Source organism: Schistocerca piceifrons, chromosome 1 (genome assembly GCF_021461385.2).
Source record: "Schistocerca piceifrons isolate TAMUIC-IGC-003096 chromosome 1, iqSchPice1.1, whole genome shotgun sequence".
Taxonomy (NCBI): Eukaryota; Metazoa; Arthropoda; class Insecta; order Orthoptera; family Acrididae; genus Schistocerca; species Schistocerca piceifrons.
In genome coordinates, this window is record NC_060138.1 from 979,464,447 (window position 1) to 979,490,812 (window position 26,366).

Here is a 26,366-nt window from a genome sequence, read left to right on the forward strand (position 1 = left end):
CTGAGGCATCTCTGGAAGTTAAGGGAAACTCTTCCACAGACTGTTTCATTGTGAATCAATATGAAAGCAAAAAGTCTTAATTTCTCATGGCAACCCATAGGGAACTGTGACAGCGTGTCTGCATTCATGTGCTGTACCATTGTGTGATAATGAATGAAATATTGATAATTTGAAAAGAAAAGAGCCCAGCATTGTAACCTCTGAGATGTCTGTCTGGACAACGTTAACTGTGGGCCGAATATGGACAGCAGCAGCTTATGATCTGTGATCAGATGAAATTGATCACCAGAAAGAAAAATGTGGCACTCCTGAATACCAAAGATAACTGTCTGTGTCTCCTTTTCTACCTGGGAACAATTTTCTTGCATCTTGGTGAGGGTCTTAGAGGCAGACGCGATAGGCCCTTCTGAACTATTCATGTACTTTAAACGATGGAATGGCCCTGACACCATGTGATGATGCATTTATGGCCAACACTAGAGGCAGATGAGGCTGATATGAGGTCAGGCAAGAAGCAGTTTGAAAACATTTTTTCTGCTTAAGAAACGCTTGGTGACAATACTTAGACCATGGGAAAGGGACCCCTTTAATTCTCAGTAGATTCAATGGTTCAGCTATTGTTGCAGTTTGGGGACTAAATTTAGCATAATATGTAATCTTGCCCATAAAAACCTGAAGGTCCCTTACGTTCATTGTTGTCGAAATATTGCAAATGGCTACCACATTCTCTGATATCGATTTGAAATCTTCACAGTTAAGGATGTATCCTGTATACTTAACTGAAGGCTGAAAGATTGAGCATTTTGACAAGTTACACTTTAACTCAGCTTTCAAAAGGACTGAACATACTTGTTGGAGATATGATATATGGTCCTCCTGAGTTCTTCCCATCACTACTATATCATCCACTCAACTGACACATTGTGAAATGTTGGCAATAGTTTGTTCTAGAAATTTTTGAAAAATTGTCGGTTTGCTAGCAATACCTAAAGATAACCTGTTATATTGATAAAGGTCGAAAATAGTATTTAATGTCAGAATGGGTTTGGAAGTCTCATCCAAAGGAAGTGGAAAATAAGTCCCCAAAAAAATCAATCTTAAAGAAATATTCATCCCCTTCAAATTTTGAAAATATGGGAGGTAAGAGTCTGTAATCGACTAAGCATGAACATATTTTTGAAGGTCTCACAAAGATGTAGTACACCACCTGGTTTGTGAACAATGACTGAAAAAATGGTTCAAATGGCTCTGAGCACTATGGGACTTAACTTTTGAGGTCATCAGTCCCCTAGAACTTAGAACTACTTAAACCTAACTAACCTAAGGACATCACACACATCCATGCCCGAGGCAGGATTCGAACCTGCAACCGTAGCGTCGCACGGCTCCAGACTGTAGTGCCTAGAACCAATGACTAAAGGTGATGTCCATAAGTGAAGATTCTGCTGGAAAAATGCATGTGGTGTCTGCTAATTTAGAGTTTCTTCAACATCATAAGGCAACATCAAACATCTGTAAATCATGGATCATAGACTTACAAGGCCTGAGTGAAAAATGGCAAGTTTACTTGTTCTAGGCACAAGACAGTGAAGTGCATATTCAAGTGTTACAGTAAATAGCTCTTTCTTTAGCTGAAGCTTTGTGCATTGCTAGAGCATTCAAGGACTGGCTCTCTCTCAACTGAGCAGGAATCAAACCCAGTGCCATAACAATTTTTTCACTTAGTCTTGGTGGTATTTTCACATGCTGCCCAGTTATCCTGATTGTTTTTCTGTACGTGCAAGACATAGTTGCCCACATTATAATGATGTTTGTGGACAGCATTTTTGCCAGGACCACATAGCTTCTAATATACTTGGGCGGAGCTGGCCACACATCAGCAGTAAAGTGCGCCGATGTAAATAAATTACATCACAGATCAAGGATAGCATCATACCTCTTTACACAGTCAAAAACCATTCTTGGTATTCTCATTCTGTTTCTTTTTTGATACCAGGGCCTCAATCTATTATTAATCAGCCACATTTGTTTTGTCATGTGCCTGGTGCTGGCAGATGTATTCTTTCACACCACAGTGCAATGTACCAGGGTGGTTTGTGATGACGAAATTATGAAATGAAACTACTTTGTAATCACAAAATGGGCAAACACACAACCAAACACTATTTAATAGCTTGACTACTAGATTAGGACTTTAGAAAGTCTTGACCAAAAAATAAATTTCTTTTGTAGTAACCAGTGTCAGTCAGTTTTTGACTATCTTCAGAGCTGATACCATGATGGTAGGTGGTGGCGATGAATGGATCGGTATTATAACTCCACGAATGTCAACTGAGATCCGTTCGCTGCCACCATCTACCATCATGGTATCAGATCTGAAGATAGTCAAAAATTGACCAAAACCAGTTACCACAAAATAAATGTTTTTGCAGTCGAGACTGTGTGAGTTCATTTATAATTCACATTTTGGCAGACCGGCGTTCTCCCTGAGAAATGTTCTCAAAAATTATTAGCCTAGGAGCCAACTGTGCAATGTTATTTTGTACCCTGAGGAAATCTTTTGAATCATAAATACCCAGCCTAAGGAACAGTCAGTGGTTAAATTGCAAAACACAAATCAGTGTGAAATACAGTGAAACTGCAGTTATACATTTCTCAGATCTATGTTTCTCACACTTGGGCTTGTATACTGTGCACTTTTTTGATTTTTCATTTTCCTCATAGGTTTTCACATTTTTATGCTATTATTTTTACTCCTCCAGAGTCTGTTTTGTTGCACATATACGAGGTGCATTCAAGTTCTAAGGCCTCCGATTTTTTTTCTAATTAACTACTCACCCGAAATCGATGAAACTGGCATTACTTCTCGGCATAATCGCCCTGCAGACGTACACATTTTTCACAACGCTGACGCCATGATTCCATGGCAGCGGCGAAGGCTTTTTTAGGAGTCTGTTTTGACCACTGGAAAATCGCTGAGGCAATAGCAGCACGGCTGGTGAATGTGCGGCCACAGAGAGAGTCTTTCATCGTTGGAAAAAGCCAAAAGTCACTAGGAGCCAGGTCAGGTGAGTAGGGAGCATGAGGAATCACTTCAAAGTTGTTATCACGAAGAAACTGTTGCGTAACGTTAGCTCGATGTGCGGGTGCGTTGTCTTGGTGAAACAGCACACGCGCAGCCCTTCCCGGGCGTTTTTGTTGCAGTGCAGGAAGGAATTTGTTCTTCAAAACATTTTCGTAGGATGCACCTGTTACCGTAGTGCCCTTTGGAACGCAATGGGTAAGGATTACGCCCTCGCTGTCCCAGAACATGGACACCATCATTTTTTCAGCACTGACGGTTACCCGAAATTTTTTTGGTGGTGGTGAATCTGTGTGCTTCCATTGAGCTGTGTGCTTCCATTGAGCTGACTGGCGCTTTGTTTCTGGATTGAAAAATGGCATCCATGTCTCATCCATTGTCACAACCGACGAAAAGAAAGTCCCATTCATGCTGTCGTTGCGCGTCAACATTGCTTGGCAACATGCCACACGAGCAGCCATGTGGTCGTCCGTCAGCATTCGTGGCACCCACCTGGATGACACTTTTCGTATTTTCAGGTCGTCATGCAGGATTGTGTGCACAGAACCCACAGAAATGCCAACTCTGGAGGCGATCTGTTCAACAGTCATTCGGCGATCTCCCAAAACAATTCTCTCCACTTTCTCGATCATGTCGTCAGACCGGCTTGTGCGAGCCCGAGGTTGTTTCGGCTTGTTGTCACATGATGTTCTGCCTTCATTAAACTGTCGCACCCATGAACGCACTTTCGACACATCCATAACCATCACCACATGTCTCCTTCAACTGTTGATGAATTTCAGTTGGTTTCACACCATGCAAATTCAGAAAACGAATGATTGCACGCTGTTCAAGTAAGGAAAACGTCGCCATTTTAAGTATTTAAAACAGTTCTCATTCTCGCCGCTGGCGGTAAAATTCCATCTGCCGTATGGTGCTGCCATATCTCTGGGGCGTATTGACAATGAACGCGGCCTCATTTTAAAACAATGCGCATGTTTCTATCTCTTTCCAGTCCGGAGAAAAAAAATCTGAGGCCTTAGAACTTGAATGCACCTCGTACAGTAGAAAGACCAAGAAATCGTCTCAAAATGTTTTGTATGTGGTGTGGCCAGTGATTGTTGGTTTGCTGTCTGCATGCAAAGTCGCAGTTATTATTGCAGGCTTTAGCTACAGTACACATGATGAAACTACTGTTGTTGACCTTGTGGCAGTCGGTTTTGGTACTTATAACTTGGCAGAACATTGTTTCCAGTAGTGGTCTTCACATGACACTACTCGGGGGGTGCTGTTGACCAGTCAAGCAGCGGGTAGCCGCTTATGAACAGATGGCATGAGACGTCAGCGAAAACAGCAGCAGCAGAAGCGGCAGTGTCGAAGTTGTTCACAGCAACAGCTACACCTGTTGTCAGTGGCGGCATGGCACGCCACACCGTGTGAATGCATGAGTGCTGCAGAGTAGTGCTTCTCGATGGTATAGTGCAATTGGGTCGTAAGGAAGGAGAATGCGGCCTGCGATCCAACAATTGCACAATACATACAAGTGGCACTTAACGGTAGTGTAAGCAGGCGGAGAGCACACTGCGTGAAACTAGGAGTGTTTTTGCAAGGATTGAACCCAATTTTTTTAGTTTAGTTTCCAATTTTTGTGCACGCAAAAATGATGAGTTCATCACAAAATAAAAGATGTCTCTCTACCCAGGAGAAAGTAAACATAATTGAAGAAGTGCAAAGAAGTCCTTGTGAACCTAAAGTGAGCATCACAAAGCGTCTCAAAATCCCATATTCTACCTTAACTATTGTACTGGGCAATGAAATACAGATAATATCTAGTACTTCAAAAGCCGTGTATCCAGGACAGAAAGTTTGCAAATGTAGAAAAATGCCTACAGACTTGGTTACAGCAACAGCATACAGCCAATGTACCTATTTCAGGTGCAACACTGAAAGAAAAGGCTTTAGAATTCGCAAAAAAGTTAAATGTTGAAAACTTTCATGCTTCTTCTGAGCAGTTACATCACTTCAAAGAAAGATATGGCATTACTGGCTGCAGAATTTGTGGGGAGGCTAACAGTGTGGATAATGTTACCTTATAAAGTTGGAAAGAGCATGATCTCTCAAGTAGAATTGCAAAATACAGTTTGAAAGATATTTACAACACAGATGAAACAGGACTTTTTTTAACTTATTGCCAGACAAAACATTGGCAGTTAAGTGTGATCCCTCCCTGCTTTGGAGGAAAGAGAACACATATGGTTCTGATAACTCCACCCATTAGTGATTGGGAAGTCAGTGAGGTCTCGATGTTTCAAGGACATAAAGGTGTATCCCACCAAGTATATGTCAAACAAGGAGGCATGGATGACTGCAAACCTCTTCAAGAGTCACCTCGATAAGCTTCACGCCCACAAGCATTGTGAGAAGAGGAAAATACTTTTGCTTCTGGACAATTGTTTGGCTCATTCTCTGGCACAATGCCAGTCAGAAACATAGAACTGCACGAGCCATGTTCAACCTCTGGATTTGGGCATCATTGCTGCCACAAAAGCGACGTACAGAAAATATTAGTTCAATGTGTTATCACACATCTCAACAGTGGGAGAGAAGATCCTAAACTGAACAAGTTGCAGGTAAACCAAAGAATTTTATCGTAGGTTAGGACACTCTTTATACATACACTACATATGTACAGCATTCCCTGTCAGTTCCCTCTGAAATTCACTAAAATTTTTAGAACTGATCTATAAATTAAATGTAGCTTTTTGATTTATTTTTCTTAACTAGGCAATGCAGTACATAAGGACTACTTGGGATCAATTGAAGCCAAATTCGATATGCAAGTGCTTTCGAAAAGCTAGCATCACAAAAGATGAAACTCAAGCTAAGCCCTAAAATTTTGATGTAGACTTCAGTATATCAGAAGACAATGACTGGGCTCATATTTCAAATGGAATTGATTTTGATGATTTTGTTGATTGTGATGCTGATACTGCTGTGAGTTGTGTACAAAATGAGGATGAAATAATTAAAGAAGTAGTGTGAGTATCAGCTGAAATAAATAGTCCTGAGGAATCCGAAGAATCGAATGGTGAATCTGTGGACCCTCCCACTCTGTCGGAAGCACTTACTGCATTAGAAGTAACACACTGTTATATAAGATCAAGAAACACTAGTGATGACAAGACGTGCACAGTGGTTGTGTATGAAAACATGATTTATGAATGCAGTGTTGCTTCCAAAACCAAACCACAGTTGATTCATTCTTTAGGTCTAAAAAACTTTAATTGCCCGTGACTATTTGAACTACTGTATCTATTACTGTACAATATATGTACCTTCTGTTTGCACCCACTTGAGTTTTAATAGAAATATATTAAAAAGTTTCATTTTAATGTTAATCTCACTTGCCCATTAATTTTATTGGCCCCCTTCAAAAACATATAAACAGGGTTTTATTTTATTAAATAAGATGCTATGGAAACAGTCCATTAGATCAGTTATGTACTAGGACAACAGTATAATATTCAGACAGCTCAAGAAAACAAGTAACATAGGATGATGGCCTTACAGAGGCTAATGTTGCATGCAGTGACACAAGTGTAATTTGAAATAGCAGCGCATTCAGAGGAAGCAGAGCATACACAGGTAATGTTTAACATTTGCTAATGGCATTGTGCACCACACTTGAATGTTAATCGAAACAAATTCCCCCATTTAACATTTCACTCAAGTCTACCTGAATAACTATTTCACCGACAACAACATTCATTAGTGAAAGTATCTATCAAAAGCCTATATTGACTCACAGTGAATACACATTATCAGTAATTCAAGCCAGGTCTAGCAAGCATGATCTCTCTTGTTATAAAAAGTAAAAAAACACTGTATGGATCATATCTTTCATTACTGACTATCTGTTTCAATCTGTGCTGTGCATCATCTTCAGGTCAAGCACCACAAATTGCAGTTCGTCAACTGTAGTTCTAAAGTGCTGTTGACAGACTGCACATTACAGCACCAGACCTGAAGACAATATGCAGTGCAGACTGAAACCAATAGTCGGTAATAAAAGTTGTGATCCAGATATTTTTATTACACATTATCAAGTTGCAGACTGATGCACTGAAAAGACTATGTCCAATGTAGCTGTGCTCCACACTAACACTTAAACACATATGCAGCTCATAAGCTGCTCAAGCTCTTACGAAGTTACCCAACCAAGAACAACAACCAAAGACCCTGATACATGCTCTTCCTACTCCCTCCTCAAATATCTCATGTGACTGATGTCCTTAATCAGAATAATTATTGCGCGCCTGGCCACCATTCCAAACATAATTCTGTGCAGGTTTTCTGATGTTCTAAATATGGACAATATATGTGTTTGAATAGTAGTAACTGAGTATCATTTCATTTTATTTCTATCTGAACAGTAGTAACTGAGTATTGTTTCATTTTATATCCATACCATTGAAATATTAATATAAAATAACATTTTCTATTCTGCACAAACCAGAATGGCGATTGCTAGTCAACCAACCAAATGTATTTTCTCTTGCTGGATTTACACTGCATTGTTGAGATGTCTTCCTTGTAAATGTTAATCCACAAATTTCATATTAAATGAACATAATAAATAATTCATGCATTGGTTGACCTTTTCATGTGACTGTGGAGAACTTTTTGTTTTGGCACTCATCAATAACTAATAAGATATATTTTTATTTATAATGAATAGATGGTCTGTTTATCTGTATGTCAAATATGCTTATTTTACAGCTGATTTCAGGTGCTAACAGACAATGTATTATATGCATTTGTAGCGTGTCTGTAGATTTTGTTGTTGTCATAAACGATTTCTCATACAGGTGTTAGTAACCCCTTACATATTCCCGACATACTGCTGGTTGGAACCGTGATCAACATACTCAGAAAAAAGTATTTGTTGTGGTCTGTAGTCATACAGTTTTATTTAGTTCGCATACTGGCTACCGGTTTCAGTAAACAGGTGCTCCCCCGGCATCACATTCATTTCCCAAGTCGGTGTGTCAAAACTCATACCTACATGAGAAGCAAATGGGATGACTAGATCGCAGGGAAGGCCCGAGGATGTACTTTTTACTAAAACTAGTAGCCAATAGGCAAAATAAAGAAAATAGGGACTATAGACCAAAATAAATACTTTTTTCTGTTAATAACTTTAATGATAAATATGGTACAGACATGGTAATAATTTTATAGCAATTTTCTCTTTATTGTGCAAGCATGCGTGTGCATGAGGGGAAACGTTCCATGTGGGAAAATATATATAAAAACAAAGATGCTGTAACTTACCAAACGAGAAAGCACTGGTATGTTGATAGACACAATAAAAAAAACACACAAACACACACACACACACACACACACAAATTTCAAGCTTTCGCAACCCAAGGTTGCTTCATCAGGAATGAGGGGAGGAGAGGGAAAGATGAAAGGATGTGGGTTTTAAGGGAGATGGTAAGGAGTCATTCCAATCCCGGGAGCAGAAAGACTTACCTTAGGGGGAAAAAAGGACAGGTATACGCTCACACACACACACACACACACACACACACACACACACACACACACCCATCCGCACATATACAGACAAAGGCAGACATATGTAAATGCAGAGATGTCAGTCGAGGCGGAAGTACAGATTAAATTAAAAATTCTTTTAAATTAATTTAAAAAGATATTGTTAACAAAACTATTCTTTAGGTCAATTTGATGTACATTATTGTACTGGGTGTACCTTATTGACAAAAACTAATATTACATTGATATCGATGTCATTTCTGTGACAGGCTGATAACTATTAAGCTTCTGAATAAAACTTATTGTTGTTGCAGCCTGTACTTCTCTTTGCTGGAGAGCATACACACAGCAGTTTCTATTCAACGGTTCATGGTGCATACCTGACTGGTCGGAGTGCAGCCCAAGTGCTACTTGATCCTGACTCTCCTGAACAATTAATAATGCAGTGTGAAGGAACAAGTGATTTAAGTTCCTGGATTCAGGGTATCTCTCTAGATTGATGTATTGAGTGAAACTGATATACAGCCTGTAGATTGAATGTATTAAGTGAAATTGATATACGGCTAAGTAAGTATTGTGTAAATATTTTTTTATTTATTATTTGTGCGTTCCTTTCGACAGTGGAGCAGTTGCCAAAGCCATTTTTTTGCCACAGTTTGAAGAGATTTGATTTTCTGAGAATGTTTTGAGTCACAGGCCTGGGGATATCTGATATGAATCCAGTCAAAACTAACTAAAATGGGACCATTGTAGTCTAAAAGGCTTTAATTGAAAAGTCGCTGGTATGTAATGACTCATCAAAACTTAGTGGGAATTTATTACTTATTAATAAAAATATTCTAGTGGTGTTAAAAAAATTCTGCACTTTTTACAATCTTTTTTGACACAATTTATATCATCTGAAATTCATTTTATTTTATGCAGTTACTAAGTGTGTAACTGCTGGTTATTCTATTTTGAGAACATTTAATTTTTAATTAAACTTATTATTCTTTAGCCTGAGCAGCAGTACATGACAGTGTGCAGATACTTTCTTGTATACAGAAAAATGACAGATGGTGAAATTACTGCAAATCATTTAACATTTTAAATGAAACTTAACCATCAACTCTTCTCATTATTGTTGGTCTTGGTAAACCAAACATTTTCAGTGAGTTATGTTTTGTCTTGTCCTTTTACAAAGCTGAGAAAGATGATGTGTGTAAGAGTTTATATGGTTGCATCAGAAATGTTCAGTGTGAATAGAATGCTTCCGTGCACAATTTAGTGTCATACAACAAAAGTTTCATTTGCGGCTTCAGCACTCAAAAGATGATGTAAAAGCAGGTTGAAACATTGCAGCATTTACCTTGGCCACTTGTGAAATATATTAGATGCTTCTGACTTATTTAAGGTGATTTTAATTCTATTATTTAGAAGGTTCATTAAATTTGTTTTTGTAGATTTTTATTTGTAGCACAATCTGTGGACGCAATCTTCCTTTCTCATAATACACCAGGGTAGCTGTTTGACACGCTATAATGAGTGGTGAACCTTTAAACTTTATATATTTTTTTAATTTTTGTGGATCCACATGGTAATATGTATGTACCTTTGTCATAACTTTCATTGATTTCACATAATAGTAATTAAGGTAGAAGTAATGTGCATTTATTATGAAATGAGTTCTCATGCTTTCACGTCTAACACACTTGACTTTAGAGTACAGGCTGAAACCACTACCACCATCAGAAAACACTAAAAACAGTGCCTTTTGAAGCAACTATCCGTCTTTGCCATGTGTACCATTTAGTTGTAGTTGCTGCAGTTCTTTCTGCAGATAACACTTTCTAATATGGATGTTCTGGGTCTCCCTCCTGATTTTTCCTTCCAAGATGTTTTTTATGAAGTAGTTGTATCAAATTATGTGTCAATTTAATTTTGATTTTCTCCTCTGTTTCATATTAATGAATGCCCTTAGCTCTTTAATTTGTTCACTAGATTTCCTTTTGGTTTAGGTTGTTTTTTATGGCTCTCTTCCACATTCGTATTTCTGTTGCTTCTGATTTTTCTTCCCTTGTTTCTACAGAGTCCACTCTTCATAGTCATAGCTTAACAGGCTCCAAATAAATGTTTTGATGAATTTCTTTCTTGTTTCTATATTAAGGTGGTTGTTTGTTAATAAATCACTCTTATATCTGAGTGCTTATTTAGTCATTATAATTCTTCTTCTTTTAATATCCATTGTACTTCTGTTATTATCAGTATTCTATTTTCCAAGTAGCAAAATTCTTTTACTTGCATTAGCATTTTATTTTAGACTGGTTGGAATTTATTTTCAAGTTTGTGGTTGTCAAAGGCATCAGACAAAATTTTTAATATATAGTTCTCGTCCTTTTCAGAATCTGCTATCAACAACTTGAATACAATGTATTTGTTTACCATTAATTTTGATCCCATTGGCACTGCCTTTCATCACTTGTATTGCATTTTCTACAAATAATTATATAAGTAAGGAGAGAGAGGACTGCCTTGTCAGACCTCTTCTTATCTTAGTCTCGTTCTTAGTGCCACTGATGTCTATTTCTGTGCTCTGGTTTTTGTGTATATTGAGACTCAATCCTTTGCCTTTCCACTCCATTCTGATTTTATTAACTGTTGAACCAATTAGACAGTAAAACAAAAATAAATAACAGATGGTTTAAGCTCAAGCTTTTAAATGCAAGTTCCTTTTCTTCTGGCTTAGTTTAGAAAGTGGAAAAAATGTTAAAGGCATAGCAGTTTTTCTTTCAAACGGAAAATCAAGACAAGTGCAAGAGAAACATTTCGTGCCATGGGCCAAGAGAGAAATGAAGAGATGGTGGAAGAAATAGTTTGTTTTAATCTCCTTGTACTAAGTTTCCAATGTGGGTATGTCTTAAGTGGCTACCCAGCCCATTATTGCCTTGAAACATACAGCCACAAGTAATTAATGACTTGTAGAGCTGTATGCGGTACGCTTTGTGAGGCTTGTATATTTGTTGCATGGTTTGTCTGTGATTGTGAAATCAAATTGCAATAGGGACTGTTTATTAGCCTCACAGATGTAATCTTCTGCAAGTTCCTTTGAAGTTTGTGAATTGACTTTAGTCAGTTTCAAGAACATTTAAGTTTTAGTTTCTAACATATCAGTATGCTTCTATAAGGTCTTGAAGTGGATCACAGTCTGCCATAAAGGAATTGGTGAGGAAACTTGGTGTCATTCATACACTGTAAATATCCCATTCATTTCAGCAGATTTATCGAACCCTGTGACACAAATATAAATGGGATTTCTTATTGTTCGTCTAAATGTGAAGAAAAATCATCCATTATCATCAAGGTAACTGTGGCCAGGCATGAGGAACTTTTGATCAACAATTTCAGTAGGTATATGAACAAAATATAGAGCCCAAATCAGACAGTTATTTGCTTTGCAGTTATTTGATTTCTGCTTTGCCTACAACTATCACTGTAGGTAAAAGATGTTTAATTTCAGATGGTAACGATTTTACATATTTCAGTAGGCATGAACCAATTTCTGAAGAGCCATGTGAGGCAATATTTTCATATCACATATACGTGCTAGTCATGTACTCCAAGATTAAATGTCCAAAATTGTCTCTTGTAGTAAATAAAATTGCTTGATAGCATTGAAGTTGGCAATTTTTTTTCCTTTTTTTTTAAGTTTTCAAGTAATTACATGTGCTGAGTCTTCTTTCATTTTCTGTACACCTCCTTTCTTGTAAAGCTCTTGCATGATCAAGTCTTCTTAGATGGAGCTCTTTCTGTAGCAATAGACTGTTTCTTTTAATGCTTTGATTAAATTTTTAATCTGTTACAATTATGGGCAGGTTCACTTATTAAATTCTGAATTGAACAGTTTACAATAAATGCAGGCCTTCACAGACAAAAGATTTTTTTCTTCACACTTTTCAGTATAAGGCTCATACATTTTTGAGACAAATAATTCCAGTGACAGGTATTTCCTATGAGCATTATGTTTATGAGAATAATGTCTTGTGTAATTAGGAAAGCTTTTTATGTGGTTTCTTTTGGTTCCAAGGCACTCTTCTGCAAATTTATTTCCTGGAGCATGTTTACTACATTCATCAACAGGAACAGGCCTTCCACACTTGATTTGCTTAGCACAGCTGTGGTAATGGGTAAACTGACAATTACTTATAGTTAGTGTCTTAAGAAAGAACTCCTTACACACTCACTTATGATCCAGGTTAATCACAGTACTTTGTAGTTTTGACTTCTTACAATTTAATCTCGGGTGTCTTTGTTTGGTAGATGAAACAAATTTTACTATAAGGGATGTTTGTTGTTGCCAAGAAACAGTTTTCCATACTTTTCATGGATAATTATTAGTCTCTTATGTGAATGTCTTGCAGATATTTTGAAATGGTTGGATGACTCTTGCAATTGTTACTGGTGTAGATGTTTACTCTTGTCACAGATTTCTTAGCATAGTTTCTTTTATTCACTTCATAACCCCAAATTTCTGTTTTCTTGAGTTGCTAAAGGACATGGTTTTACGCAAAATTTTTCAGCAGTGGTTTGGATTTTGTCATTAACTTTTGTTTCTAACTTGCTTTGATCTTCGATTTCACCTAAAGATGATGCACCTGGCTGGAAGTGAAACCACAGCACTAAAGGATATATAAAGCTAAAACCAATATAAAAATCAGCTTTATACATAAAACACACTTCATAATCATTTTGGTGACGTAATAGGTTCAATGTGAGTGTACCTTAAAGCATTTCAATGATGTCAAAGGTATCAGACAAAATTTTTGATATATAGTTCTCGTCCTTTTCAGAATATACTAAAACTACTGTAACATCAACAAATCAAATAAGTGTATTTGTTTATCCTTACTTATGATCCTATTGGCACTGCCTTTCATCACTTGTATTGCATTTTCTGTAAATAAATTATATAAATAAGGAGAGAGAGGACTGCCTTGTCGGACACCTCTTTTTATCTTCGTCTCGTTCTTAGTGCATTGACATCTATTTCTGTGCTCTGGTTTTTGTTTAAACTGAGACTTTTGTCTTTCCACTCTGTTTGATTTTGTTAACTCTGAACCCAGTTAGACAGTTCCTTCAAAAACAGCTCAGAATCTGCAAGAAAAGGTGTGTGAACATGTGGCCATGGTAGCTTCATTTACTGGTCTACGTCCACTTACAACTTGCTAACAAGTTCACTGGATCAGTTTGTTTGCTCTCGGATCTTTAGTCACACTGTATGCATCTATTTTCATGAATAGCTGTTAGTCAGTTCCACAGAGCTCATACTCCACTATAACATTTGAGTTGTTCTATTCTCCTGATGATTGTTATTTTGCCTGGCCTTCTGGCCTCTATTCCACTTTTTCTCTGTCACCATAAGATCACCCAGACTTTTTTAACCACCTCACCAGAACAGTTTGAGATGATTAGTGTTCTTTACTTCTTTTCCCTCGTGCACTTGTACCAAAAGTCTGTATGTCATTACAGTTGTCATAGTTCCATTTGTTAAGCATGCGGAGGGCCTTTGCTACCTTGTTTTCATTTTACCTTAGTTTTTATTGTGGTGTATTAGCAAAGTACTCTGAAGATGTGTGTAAAAGAAATGACTGTTTTAGTTTTGAAGCGACTCGAAAGAAATATGTAGCATTTGCTTTTGTGTAAGCAAATAGTGTTAATGTGCACAAATTTTTCTAGGAAGAGTGTACTGTAGTTTTTATTTAATCATTATGTCAGAGTACCTGGAATCACGATTTTTGTAACTTTTCATAGGCTATAATAAGTCAGCCATAACATGCACTTTGTCATTACATTCTTTTATTCTAGAAAATTCGAATTTTGCTTTTGTAACATAACATGTACATAAGCTGTTTCTAGTCATGTATTTCAATTCTGTAATGTAAAATCTTTAACCTAATAGTAAAATCCTGAAAATCAAATTATTTCTGTACACATATATCCATATATATATAAAAAAAAAAAAAAAAAAAAAAAAAAAAAAAAAAAAAAAAAAAAAAAAAAAAAAACCCACCACTACACAAACATTAAGAAAATTGTTCATATGTAATACTTATGAAATTTAACAAAAATTCTGTGAAAATAAACTGTAAGCAATACACAACATTGGGAAACATGTTAACACAAGTGGTTTAAAAAAGATATGTTTCAAAGGTAACAGTGATTTATTTCAACAGATGAAAGTTGCATATACAAAATGTTTGCTATACATGAATTATCACATTAAAAAAATGGAAGTGAATTTCACAGTCAATAAAAATGGTACTCTTTTGCATGTAAAGGCATTACAAGTATTGAAATAGTTAACATATCCATATACAGATCAACAAAAAGACTAAGAGTAACAAACATCAGACAAAGTAAACATGCAACAACAACATTTATATTTTCTACCAATATAATAGTGGGCTCCTCAGTACATACGCACATAAGATAATTTCAAAGAGGTTATTATATGAGAATGGCACAATAATCTGATGGATCTTTAATTTAAAAAATGTGACTGCACTCTACACAAAATATATTTTCTTTTTTTCCCTTTAGGACAAAGTAAGAAAGGGATAATGTTAGCTTCACTGAAATTCCATTTGCTATACTAAATATTTGCATGAAGGGAAAAGAATTCAGTTTACACTTTTGAATAAAAGGTGGACCAGGATATGAAAACTCTTATTTCACTGAACAATGACAGCAAAAAAAAATAGAAGCACTAAACTAGAGTGAACATTCTTTTTTTATATTCCAAAAGCACAGCCATACATATATTTGTTTAACATAATTTTCAGGGCCCTGTTACAAAGTCCTGATTTTATAACACTTTTCATGTGATACCACTGCTAACTGGGCAGGTCATAAATGAATTATACATAGAACACACATACACATGATAATGTACAGTGAAGAAATGAAGACACTATGACAACGTGTTGCAAAAGAACGTTATGTATGTGTAAATGGGGTTCAGAAAACTTTTCCATTGTACAAGGCAGACAGAAACACAATTAATGGATAAAAAAAAAAAAAACAGGCAGGGAAATAAATACAAAATCCACAAACATTTGGTTCTGGTAATAGACAAACCCATTCTTCAGATCGGCTTTTACCAGTACATTCTTGAAAAATTCCTCTATTTTCAGATATACTGTTTTAAGTAATATACCCACATATAAAGTGGTTTCTTCCTATAGAGACCAACTGAACACACAGTTTCCATAACATCATATAAAAGTACAGCTTTAAATAAACATTGATTCACTTACTGGTTCTTGAAATGTATATTTGTCAGGTCACTGTGACATTATTCCTCAAGAAATTTGTAATAATAAATTTAGAAAATTGTATTTAGGTTCAACCTGTAGTTGTACTCATAAAAGAAATTTCTGAAATGCTATGTCTACCCTTCCAGTTTTATTTCATTACTCTGTGCTGTGTGTTAACACCACAGTGTTTAATGAAAATGCCTGTGACACTTCCCATAGGAATATTGAAAAAACTACTACTTCATAAGCATGTAAATTACATGTATTATAAAAAAAATTAATGAGCATAAGAAACTGATTTCAAATTTTGTACAATTATCAGGAACTGTCCACAGTTTTTATACTTCTGAAAGAACTGTCTTTGGAGTCAGCATTCTATGTTTAAAAAATTAGCTGGAACATGAAAATATTGCTATTACTAAGACCAGAATCATGTTTCAAGCACTCTGGAAATCAGAAGTACAAGTTAACTTTTGGAAATATTGGCATCTGTTTCAGTTCTTAATATCCATTATGGAATGTTAACAATTAACAGAGAAGGAATACTGCAATCTTTTGCAAACTACTACTACTCTTAAATTGTGTTTCCATTTGTTAAGTTATTTAATAGTATTTCTATGATTTCAGAAACCCAAAAGCAGCACATTCTTCAAATTACATTCTGCTTTACACAGAATAAACATATCAACAATGTGGAATTTTGTTTACTGCCTTTAAATAAAGAAAAATGTTCAGTCATCCAATTCCAAAAGCAATTTAAAGACTAACAAAGAAACACTTTTTAGTGCTCATTTTTCTCTACAAGAACTTGTTGGTTTATAAACACCAGAATGTATGTACTTTAGATGATGAATGAAGTACGCAAAGTAGAGGGAGAGCTGCTGCAATATGGTCATTTTGTTCATACAGTTATTGTTTCTTTGGGAACAGGAAAGAGAGAAAGGGGGGGGGGGTGATAATTTTACCAGACATCCCCTACAGTACATACGGTAATAAATGTCAATTTATATATACAATGCCTTAATTAATATCAATTTTACAGTTGTTACAACCCGGCTTCCCTGTGAAAGGAAGGTGGTAGCCTTGCTTCAGACAGCAAAGCAAAGCAGCCATATCCAGGCAGAAAGCCAAACAGGAAGAGAAAATTAAACTGTTTTCTGAGGCTGAAAATAGTCCACACTATGTATCCCAGGAAACTACATACTACTTTCCTCACTTTCACTGGTTTGGCAGGATGTCCATCTTGACTTAACAGCACGTCTTACAATAATGGTCAACCAAAAAAGAACACTGAATTGAACTCACGGAAAATAGTAAATAAACCTGTACCTTGAAAAATAAGTAAACTAAGCACAAACCTTCAACTGAATGTCATCAGTGTCTTAGTAAAAGTGGTTTGTGCGCATCGAAATGTTGGCAGTTTTTGAAAATTCTATCGGGCTGCTATTCTGACTTTTCAAACACCAATACATTTGGTAAAGCTTAAATTTCACACCGAGCAATGCTGTTTGCCAAATTGTGAACAAAATTGACTGAATCATGGAGAGTATGTACATGAATTATATTAAAGGAGGGCAAATTTATACAGGAGAGATGGACTCGGTCGTCAAAATTTAATATATTCCAGCACATACTAATGTATTCAAACAAAGTCAGTTTTCCTGCACTGAAACAAATTATATAGTTCTTAATGGAAAACACTATTCTAAAAATAATCAAAATTTGTGTGCTGCCCAAAAACACTCTCTGATACACTAACCAACAAAGTACAGTTGGAGGATTTTTTGCATCTTAAAATTATTTACTAATATTGAATTTCCTTTCAAGAAGCACAAAGTATCAACAATATTCCTCCAGGTTAATAATAAATATATGATATAACATAATCCGAGCTCACTAGGTGCCTAAAGAAATTCCCTTAGTATAAAGACTTTCAGTGTTGAAATGGAATTTGCAGGTCATTTATGTTTACTACCAATACACTCCAAAAGAAATAAGGAACAAAACATGTACTAATCAATAACAGTGTAAATACTGTGTTTTTGACCCATAAAACAGTAGTTCTCTTCTCCAGTATCCCAACCCAAACGTACGTGTGTGTGTGTGTGTGTGTGTGTGTGTGTGTGTGTGTGTGTGTGTGTGTGTGTGTGCTTTTTTTTTGGGGGGGGGGGGTACCTATGTTAGGGATTCAGTGCTGATAATGTGCAAAAACAATTTTGCACAAATAAAATGTTATGACCCACAAATTTGCTAAACGATGGGAATGAACAACTCGCAACAGACTGACTTGACAGAACTATAATTACCTGGTTTTCTGCATGTTGTGTGTTCAAATGTAAGGATACCACAAATCTTTTGAGAGTAAAACAATATGTTATAAAAAATATAGTATGTCCTGAAAGTTCACTTCTCTAACACTAACCTCCTAAAATTATGCCAAAATTTGAGTAAAAATTACAAGACATTTCAGTTTGTGACTGGGTGAACAAATTAGCCTTCACGTGAAAACTAATTGAGAAAAGAATTAGTGTCAACCTTAGAAATCTTGTGAATAAACTGAGAACTTATTTTGGTATATTGATGCCTGTATATTACATATATTGCACAGGGATAATCAACAATTCAGAGACTGTCTTACACAGTACGATTTCCAGAAGTTTCTACCTAGGCATCACCACAATAATGTGAACATCTCTTACAAAAAAGCAAGTTCACTTTCAAAGAAATAACAATGACAGATGCATTTTCTGGATACAAACAGGAACAGGTAATCTAACAATCATATTCAATCAGCCACAAAAATGGGTTAGAATTGTACATGAAATGTGCACATATAAGGAAACAGGAAGATGTTTATGGCTTCAAAACACAGCAGTCATTTATTAACATTTAACAAGATTTTTTGTACATGAAGGCAGTAAATTAAAATTTGTATCTATTTACATAACATCACAATTATCAGTTGTGCATTAAAATAGTTATTTACATAGCTGGCATACAATATGACTGAATAGTATGACTAGTTGACACTTTATAAAAATATGTTCTGGCTCTCAAGTAATACATAAATTTGACAAATACTACAGATATGGAGGCCATGTACGATACAAAGAATGTTAGCCGATTCATGTCAGAGTAATAAAAAAAAAAAAAAAAAATAATTTTAAAGCACACATATACACAAAAAACTTTCAGAACAGAAATAAACTTTTGTAAGTACTGTACAAACACATAAATAATGTCTCATTACATATAAGTTTGCATGTAACAACAATTGCCACACTACAGAAATTATGTACACATTGGACATGTATACTTTTAGGAACTATTTATTAAGTTACTGCACAGTTTGTGATCAGCAAAATGCAGACAGTATAGCAGCATAAGTAATCAGCTTGATACTGTACCATATTCAGACAGCAATATAAAAAGAAGCAGTGCAAGAACCTTGTTGCTACCTTGCTAATTACAGATTCAACTTAATAAAGAAAATATAATATAAATTGCAATTACTTTGCTACTAGAAAATTAAAAAAGAAGTCATTTATTTACAAATACTGAAACCTGTATAACACTAATAAATTCAGCTTTCTATTAGACACTGTTTCATAGCATTATCTACCTGTAAAATTCTGAAAATAGTGGTTTTCTGTAAAACTGTACAATAAATATTTCTTCACATTCATTCCTCTTACATCTCTCTAAATTTGTAAATCAATAATCTAAAAAGTACTAAAAAATATCCTTGCACATCTTCAAAATACGAATATATAAATACACACATCTGTATAGAATATCACAATTCACTATCACATTTTGTGAAGTCACACACTATGATGAAAAAATCTTAGTGCTACAACAGCGAACAGTACTGTTACAAATTACCTTATTATTCACTGCTCTTTATGCTCTGCCCAGAAGTAAGCAAAAACAAAAAGAAAAATACTGTTATAATTTCTCCCCATTCCCTGTTTGTGTCAAACTGCAGTAAAGAGCCAATTATGATACCCACAATGGCATTCATTTGCTGATATCACACCAATTTCACCTCTACTGGAATTTGATATTATACACAATTATTCTAACTATTTAAAAAAGAAAAAAAAATAAGTAGCAAAATACAGTTTCCATTCTAGATGTGAAAGCAACTTTGAAATCATACATAAGTTTCCTTCTGTATCCTCATACTGTTAATTACCTACATACTACAAGTAATTGCAAACAACCATTCAATCCTAACATTTATTTAAATGTCTTGTAGGTGATTTTTAGATGAATATTAAATGTTTATACACATAGAAGCAATACTTTTATATCCAAATGGCAATTTGCATTCCATCAAAATACTATACCTGATACCTACTAGATAATGCTTCCCACAAATTTATACATATCTGAGAATATACATTACAATATTGATAAAAATGTATATGAAATATATTCACAGGGTATATTTAGCTCTATGATTATATAATTGTTCCACTGCAGAATACAGTTATCAAACTAACATTGAGTAATTGAATGTTATAAATTCTACTTAATCCTTCTGATTTCTTCATTATTTACTAAACACCATACATTATTTTTGTCCTTCCTCTTACAATCAAAAATAGGCATTTTTCTGCCTTTGCTTTTATGTTTTGTTCTGAATGACTAAATATGTCCCAGATATTGTGTATAATAGTTTCTTCTTCAATATTAGTCATTATTAAGAACTGCTCACTTAAAGAATTATCAAAAGAAGTAGTGAGAAAGCACTATATCGAACTGATATGCTAACTGTGATAAATGGGCAATACTGACACCTTAGCATTTTGTTATTCACAATTAGACCAACTTTGCAAGCTTGTTTTTAACAGTTCACGGTACCTGATAATAGAGAACAGTCATGTTTCATTTTGTGTCAAAATTAACTTATATTTATGTCAAGGCATGCATGTGCCAATAGCTCAGCATGATCAGTAAACACCAACATTTGGATTAAAAATTTTTCTTCCAACACTCCATGTAAAACATATAGAAGCCCACATATGAAATACATATGACAACTATTTTTAGTGGCTGTCAGTCAGACAGCTTCATCTCAATGTGAAGTTAACAGTAGCAAAAAAAAGTTTATTTGCAATGCCATCATGTCAATGTTATAAAAATATGAAGCAAGCGAATAAAATTAAATACTGGACAGCAGAATTAAATTTTTTTCATTACTATCAATACAGTTGACTGAACAAGTAACACACTGCATACTCTCGATTTGGTTTAAATATTTTTGTATTTTATTGCACATCAGTCACAATCACAAACTTACATATGACAGAAAGTTGACCATTTTTGCCATTCTGCACCATCATATAATGCTAATGAGAGCAGGCACCACACTTCCTTTCTGTAGACTTATAAGCTGTTTAGCTACTCCCCGAACTGAGGAAAACAACATTGGTTAGAACTGGAAATCAGGGGAAAGAAGAGCACTACACAGACAATTAGCTGAGAGGAAGATGGCATAAATACTATAAATGCGACACTTTCTGCATCCACAAAGGAGACCTCGAAGTAGGATCTGCAATACAGGCTAGACACTGAGGGTAGAGGTTCAAGAAACATATATTACGAAAAATCTCTTCTGACAGCATTCTCTTAAAGACAGGAAACTTCTAAAACTGATCATGTAACATATGATAGTTACACATACTGTGCATTGTAGCTGTATCTTACATTCATTTAAAAATAAAGGAGTATTAAACAAAGTGAAGCAATTGTGTCTGAATCCTTATCAATAACTTGTTTAGCACAGACATCCATGTATTTGCTGAAAAGTAACTACGAACAAATGCTTCAAGATACAGTGTACATTTAATCCATAAAGCCATGGAACCTGTTCTCATTAAGGAAGCTTGAAGCTTTTGTAAAACAAAAGAATCACGGTTTAAAAAATTACATGAAACTGTGACTACGCTCTGTGCAAGAAAATACTGTAAACACATCATTACCTTCCAAGTTGGGCATGTTAAATAACATGTACATTAGTATTAACAATTTTAAATTTTGAGCATACATGCACGGAAAGCAGCCAAAATAGGTATTTATGGCCATTTTTATTTATTATGCTCAAGAATTATAGTCAAAAAAGTAAGCAAGAATTAATATACAGTTAGTGTCAATGTATATCTATCTATACTGTCTCAGGGCACAATATATTTGGCATTATGTGGGGATTATTCAATGAATATAATACAATTAGTAAGGAAACAGAGCATAAAAAGTTTTACATACAGCACAATATTTTTGAATCAGCACAGTGACACTACTTACTAAGTAACACTATATATGTAAGAGCACTTTGGCCACTGTTTTTACATTACATTTACAATTGCTCAGTAGTGGCCAAAGTTGCAGTACATAAAATGGGCATTGAAATTACTTTTTCCAGCGTTATCATAACACTTATTATCATAATCATTGTAACACTATTGTCATCCATTCCCACGTACCTGGATTCATTACATATGTATACTCTGAAGGTCATCCAGTCCACCATTTGGTACACCATTTTTCATTTTCTCCAATACTTTATTGACAAAGTCTGTTGTGTGACCAGCAATCTTGAATTCTGCATCAAACAATACATGAATGAAACAAAATGAGTCAATTGCCTGTTTTACTGTTGTTTTTATTACAAAGTAATATTTTAGGTGCACTCTTAGCTTTACTGTGATGAAAGGTGGTGTCAGGTTGAGCTGGTGAGCATAAAAAGGGAGGTCACACTTAATGCAAAACAGTATTCTATGGCTACAATGTTAAAGATCTACCACTGCAATCAGTCAACTTATACATATACCTGGATGTAGCAATTTGTGAGGATATGAAATAGAATTATCACACAGATTCATTCATAGGTGAAGTATATGGTAGACTTTGGTCCTTGGTAGGCCACTGGGAAAATGCAATGAGTATACATAGGAAATTGATTACAAAAGACTTGTGTTTCTCAGCCTAGAATATTGCTCTCATTTCCAGGCCAAGCAGTATGTGGATGGAAGAGAAGCAACCCTGATTATGTGCTACACTGTCATATATCGTCCATCTGCCATACACTTCACAGTGCTTGATAGAGTATGGATGTGGATGTACCATATTTACTCGAATCTAAACCGCATTTTTTTTTCCAGTTTTTGTAATCCAAAAAACCGCCTGCGGCTTAGAATCGAGTGCAAAGCAAGCGGAAGTTCTGAAAAATGTTGGTAGGTGCCACCACAACTAACTTCTGCTGTCGAATATATGTAGTGCTACACAGGCATGCTTTGCAGGCACAAAGATAAATACTGGTGCCAAAACCTCTATGTCAGTAAATAAATTAAAAAAAGGTGGAAGACGAGCTTTTGTATCCGCCCCGAGTTTCGACCACTGCATTTTCGTACATTATCCAACGAAGTAAATACAAATTCCGTATTGTTCATCTTCGAATGTAGCAGCATTTCAATGTACTACGAAAATCCAACTGGCGAGACTGTTTGGGATGTTTGTCAATATGGGGAACTCTACATTCTTAATTTTTTCATACCTGTGAGAAAAGATGGTTGCTAATATGAACTTTTATGAAGTGTGAATCACATGCAGTATTCTCTTCACCATAAGAACAATACGAATATAAACATTTTGCCATGTATTGTTTCGTGTTTGCTGCTATCTCATTTAAATTGTGTCTGCCTAATAAACTAATATACATATCATGTCATGTTTATATTCGTATATTTCTTATGCCTAATAGTGATGCAGTCAGAAATGAAGCACGGCAATTGACTAGATTTTTAAATCTAAAATGACTTTCATTTCTGTGCAGAATGTAATGTACTGGTACTAAACTCTCGTTCAGAACTTCTTCTATCATACGCAGTCTATTACTTGGTTCTTGTTGATCATTATCAAAGAAAGCAGCAGTGTAAGTAACAACAAATAGCAGGCTCTTGCCATTGTTTCGCTAATGAGATGATTCCTCTACAGGCCGTAAACAGTCATTATCAGAATGCGACAAACAATGCATGACACAGTGCAATAATGTATTTTCAGCCTAGAGTTTGTAAACACCTATAACAAAGAGAACGGCACTTGTCAGATCAAAGCAAAGTAAGCAATCGATTCAAACCAGACGAAGCACGTGAAAAAGGAAGGGTACCCGTATATATACGGACAGAGTGCCTGATGCATAGCGGTGGCTACCTGGTAAAGCTTAACTGCTAAGCTTACGACTCGAACCAAACTACTGTAGCTCTATCGCCATTCCTTCGACCTAAAGTGTGTCTCATATTACAGTGGCCTAAAACTTCTCTCTCCCCTTGAATTTCGAATCTCAAATTTCAGGTGCGACTTAGATTTGGGGAAATTTTTTTTCCTTGATGTCTCATTTTTCAGGTGCGGCTTAGATTCGAGTGCGGCTTGGATTCGAGTAAATACGGTAATGTAGACTTACTGCCACCACTTTCTCTCCATACCACATCCTTTCTCCATTAACTCACTCCATCCAACATGTGTGGAGAACATTGTCCAAAAGTGGAGAACATTGTCGAAAAGCTCAGCTACCTTTTCTATCTTGTTTGTGTGCCTCTCAACTGAAAATTACACTTTCCAATGGCTGGACAGTTGTTTGGTTTCATGGCTGTAACCATAGAACCATGACCACCAATAATCTTGGAAAATAAATGTTTGGACCTGTTCTGTGTGGCTGGATTGAAGAGTTTTTAGCAAACAGAACACAGCATGTTGTTATCAATGGAGAGACGTCTACAGACATTAAAGTAACCTCTGGCGTGCCACAGGGGAGTGTTATGGGGCCGTTGCTTTTCACAATATATATGAATGACCTAGTAGATAGTGTCGGAAGTTCCATGCGGCTTTTCGCGGATGATGCTGTAGTATACAGAGAAGGTACAGCATTAGAAAATTGTAGCGAAATGCAGGAAGATCTGCAGCGTATAGGCACTTGGTGCAGGGAGTGGCAACTGACCCTTAACATAGACAAATGTAATGTATTGCGAATACATAGAAAGAAGGATCCTTTATTGTATGATTATATGATAGCGGAACAAACACTGGTAGCAGTTACTTCTGTATAATATCTGGGAGTATGCATGCGGAACGATTTGAAGTGGAATGATCGTATAAAATTAACTGTTGGTAAGGCGGGTACCAGGTTGAGATTCATTGGGAGAGTCCTTAGAAAATGTAGTCCATCAACAAAGGAGGTGGCTTACAAAACACTCGTTCGACCTATACTTGAGTATTGCTCATTAGTGTGGGATCCGTACCAGATCGGGTTGACGGAGGAGATAGAGAAGATCCAAAGAAGAGCGGCGCGTTTCGTCACAGGGTTATTTGGTAACCGTGATAGCGTTACGGAGATGTGTGGCAGAGTCTGCAAGAGAGGTGCTCTGCATCGCGGTGTAGCTTGCTTGCCAGGTTTCGAGAGGGTGCGTTTCTGGACGAGGTAACGAATATATTGCTTCCCCCTACTTATACCTCCCAAGGAGATCACAAATGTAAAATTAGAGAGATTCGAGCGCGCACAGAGGCTTTCAGACAGTCGTTCTTCCCGCGAACCATACGCGACTGGAACAGAAAAGGGAGGTAATGATAGTGGCACGTAAAGTGCCCTCCACCACACACTGTTGGGTGGCTTGCGGAGTATAATTGTAGATGTATCAAAGCATAGAATGCTTCCACTCAGTACTCCTTTTACTTATCAATCAGAAACTGGAGCAAAAATTTGCCATTGATCCTTTTCAGTTCCCAAATCTTCTGTTAGAAATCCCTGAGCTGAGTTAAAAGACAATTCAATTCCCTCTATCATATATTCAATAGTCCATCATCAGTCTTGGCAAAAAGTTCCCAAATTTTCTCAACAATTTCATCTGTTCAGGCACTTGATGGACATCCAGCATGAAGTCTGTCATCATCCTGGGCTTTTTCCCAAGCAAGAAGCAAAATTTCACAGCTACATGTAGTTCACTTAAATCTGCCAGCTTCAAAACTGAGGAGATAGAACAAAACACATGCAGCTAAAACATTTATTACAAGCAGACAAAATATATCGAGCAATGCCACAGACAGTACTGAATCCCCAAGAAGTTGCGCATCACATCCCTAGTGAGTTGAATGTGTACTGCACAACCTCCAACCAAGGCAATACTATTCTGAGAACTTTTGTGCACCGCCTCGTATTCTAAAACAGTCATCCACTATTAAATTTTGAAGATTTTAGGAGAGAGGATCGGTTGTGATTGCTTAATTGTCTATGGAAAGCAAAAATCTGGATTCTGGTAACTCTCTGGCACATTATCTGGATGTTACATTGAAGCACACAGTCTACTGGAGGAAAACGTTCAATCTGGATCCACAATTTACAAAAAGTAGCAAGCACCATAAAATAAGAAATTTAAAATAAAGATGAGTTCCAC

At 36.0% G+C, this 26,366-nt stretch overlaps 2 protein-coding genes across 4 annotated transcripts in view; one reads left to right on the plus strand and one right to left on the minus strand.

Moving 5' to 3' along the window:
• LOC124774952 (spermine oxidase) overlaps nt 1-26,366 on the plus strand; it is a 146,246-nt gene that overhangs the window by 64,672 nt on the left and 55,208 nt on the right. Inside the window, exon 6 of one of the 2 annotated variants that reach the window (XR_007015586.1) lies at nt 8,938-9,190. Coding sequence is in view for 1 of the 2 variants with exons in the window: in XM_047249706.1 (XP_047105662.1) it covers nt 8,938-9,123 (186 nt within the window). In the remaining variant the exon portion in view is untranslated. Of the gene's footprint in view, nt 1-8,937; nt 9,207-26,366 lie in introns of those variants that run through there. The other variant, XM_047249706.1, reaches the window with a different exon arrangement.
• LOC124772519 (protein CREBRF homolog) overlaps nt 22,123-26,366 on the minus strand; it is a 104,818-nt gene continuing 100,574 nt past the window's right edge. For both annotated transcript variants that reach the window (XM_047249452.1, XM_047249367.1), the window contains one exon: nt 22,123-22,525. In XM_047249452.1, coding sequence (XP_047105408.1) covers nt 22,416-22,525 — 110 coding nt within the window. In that variant the 3' untranslated portion in view covers nt 22,123-22,415. The remainder of the gene's footprint in view (nt 22,526-26,366) is intronic.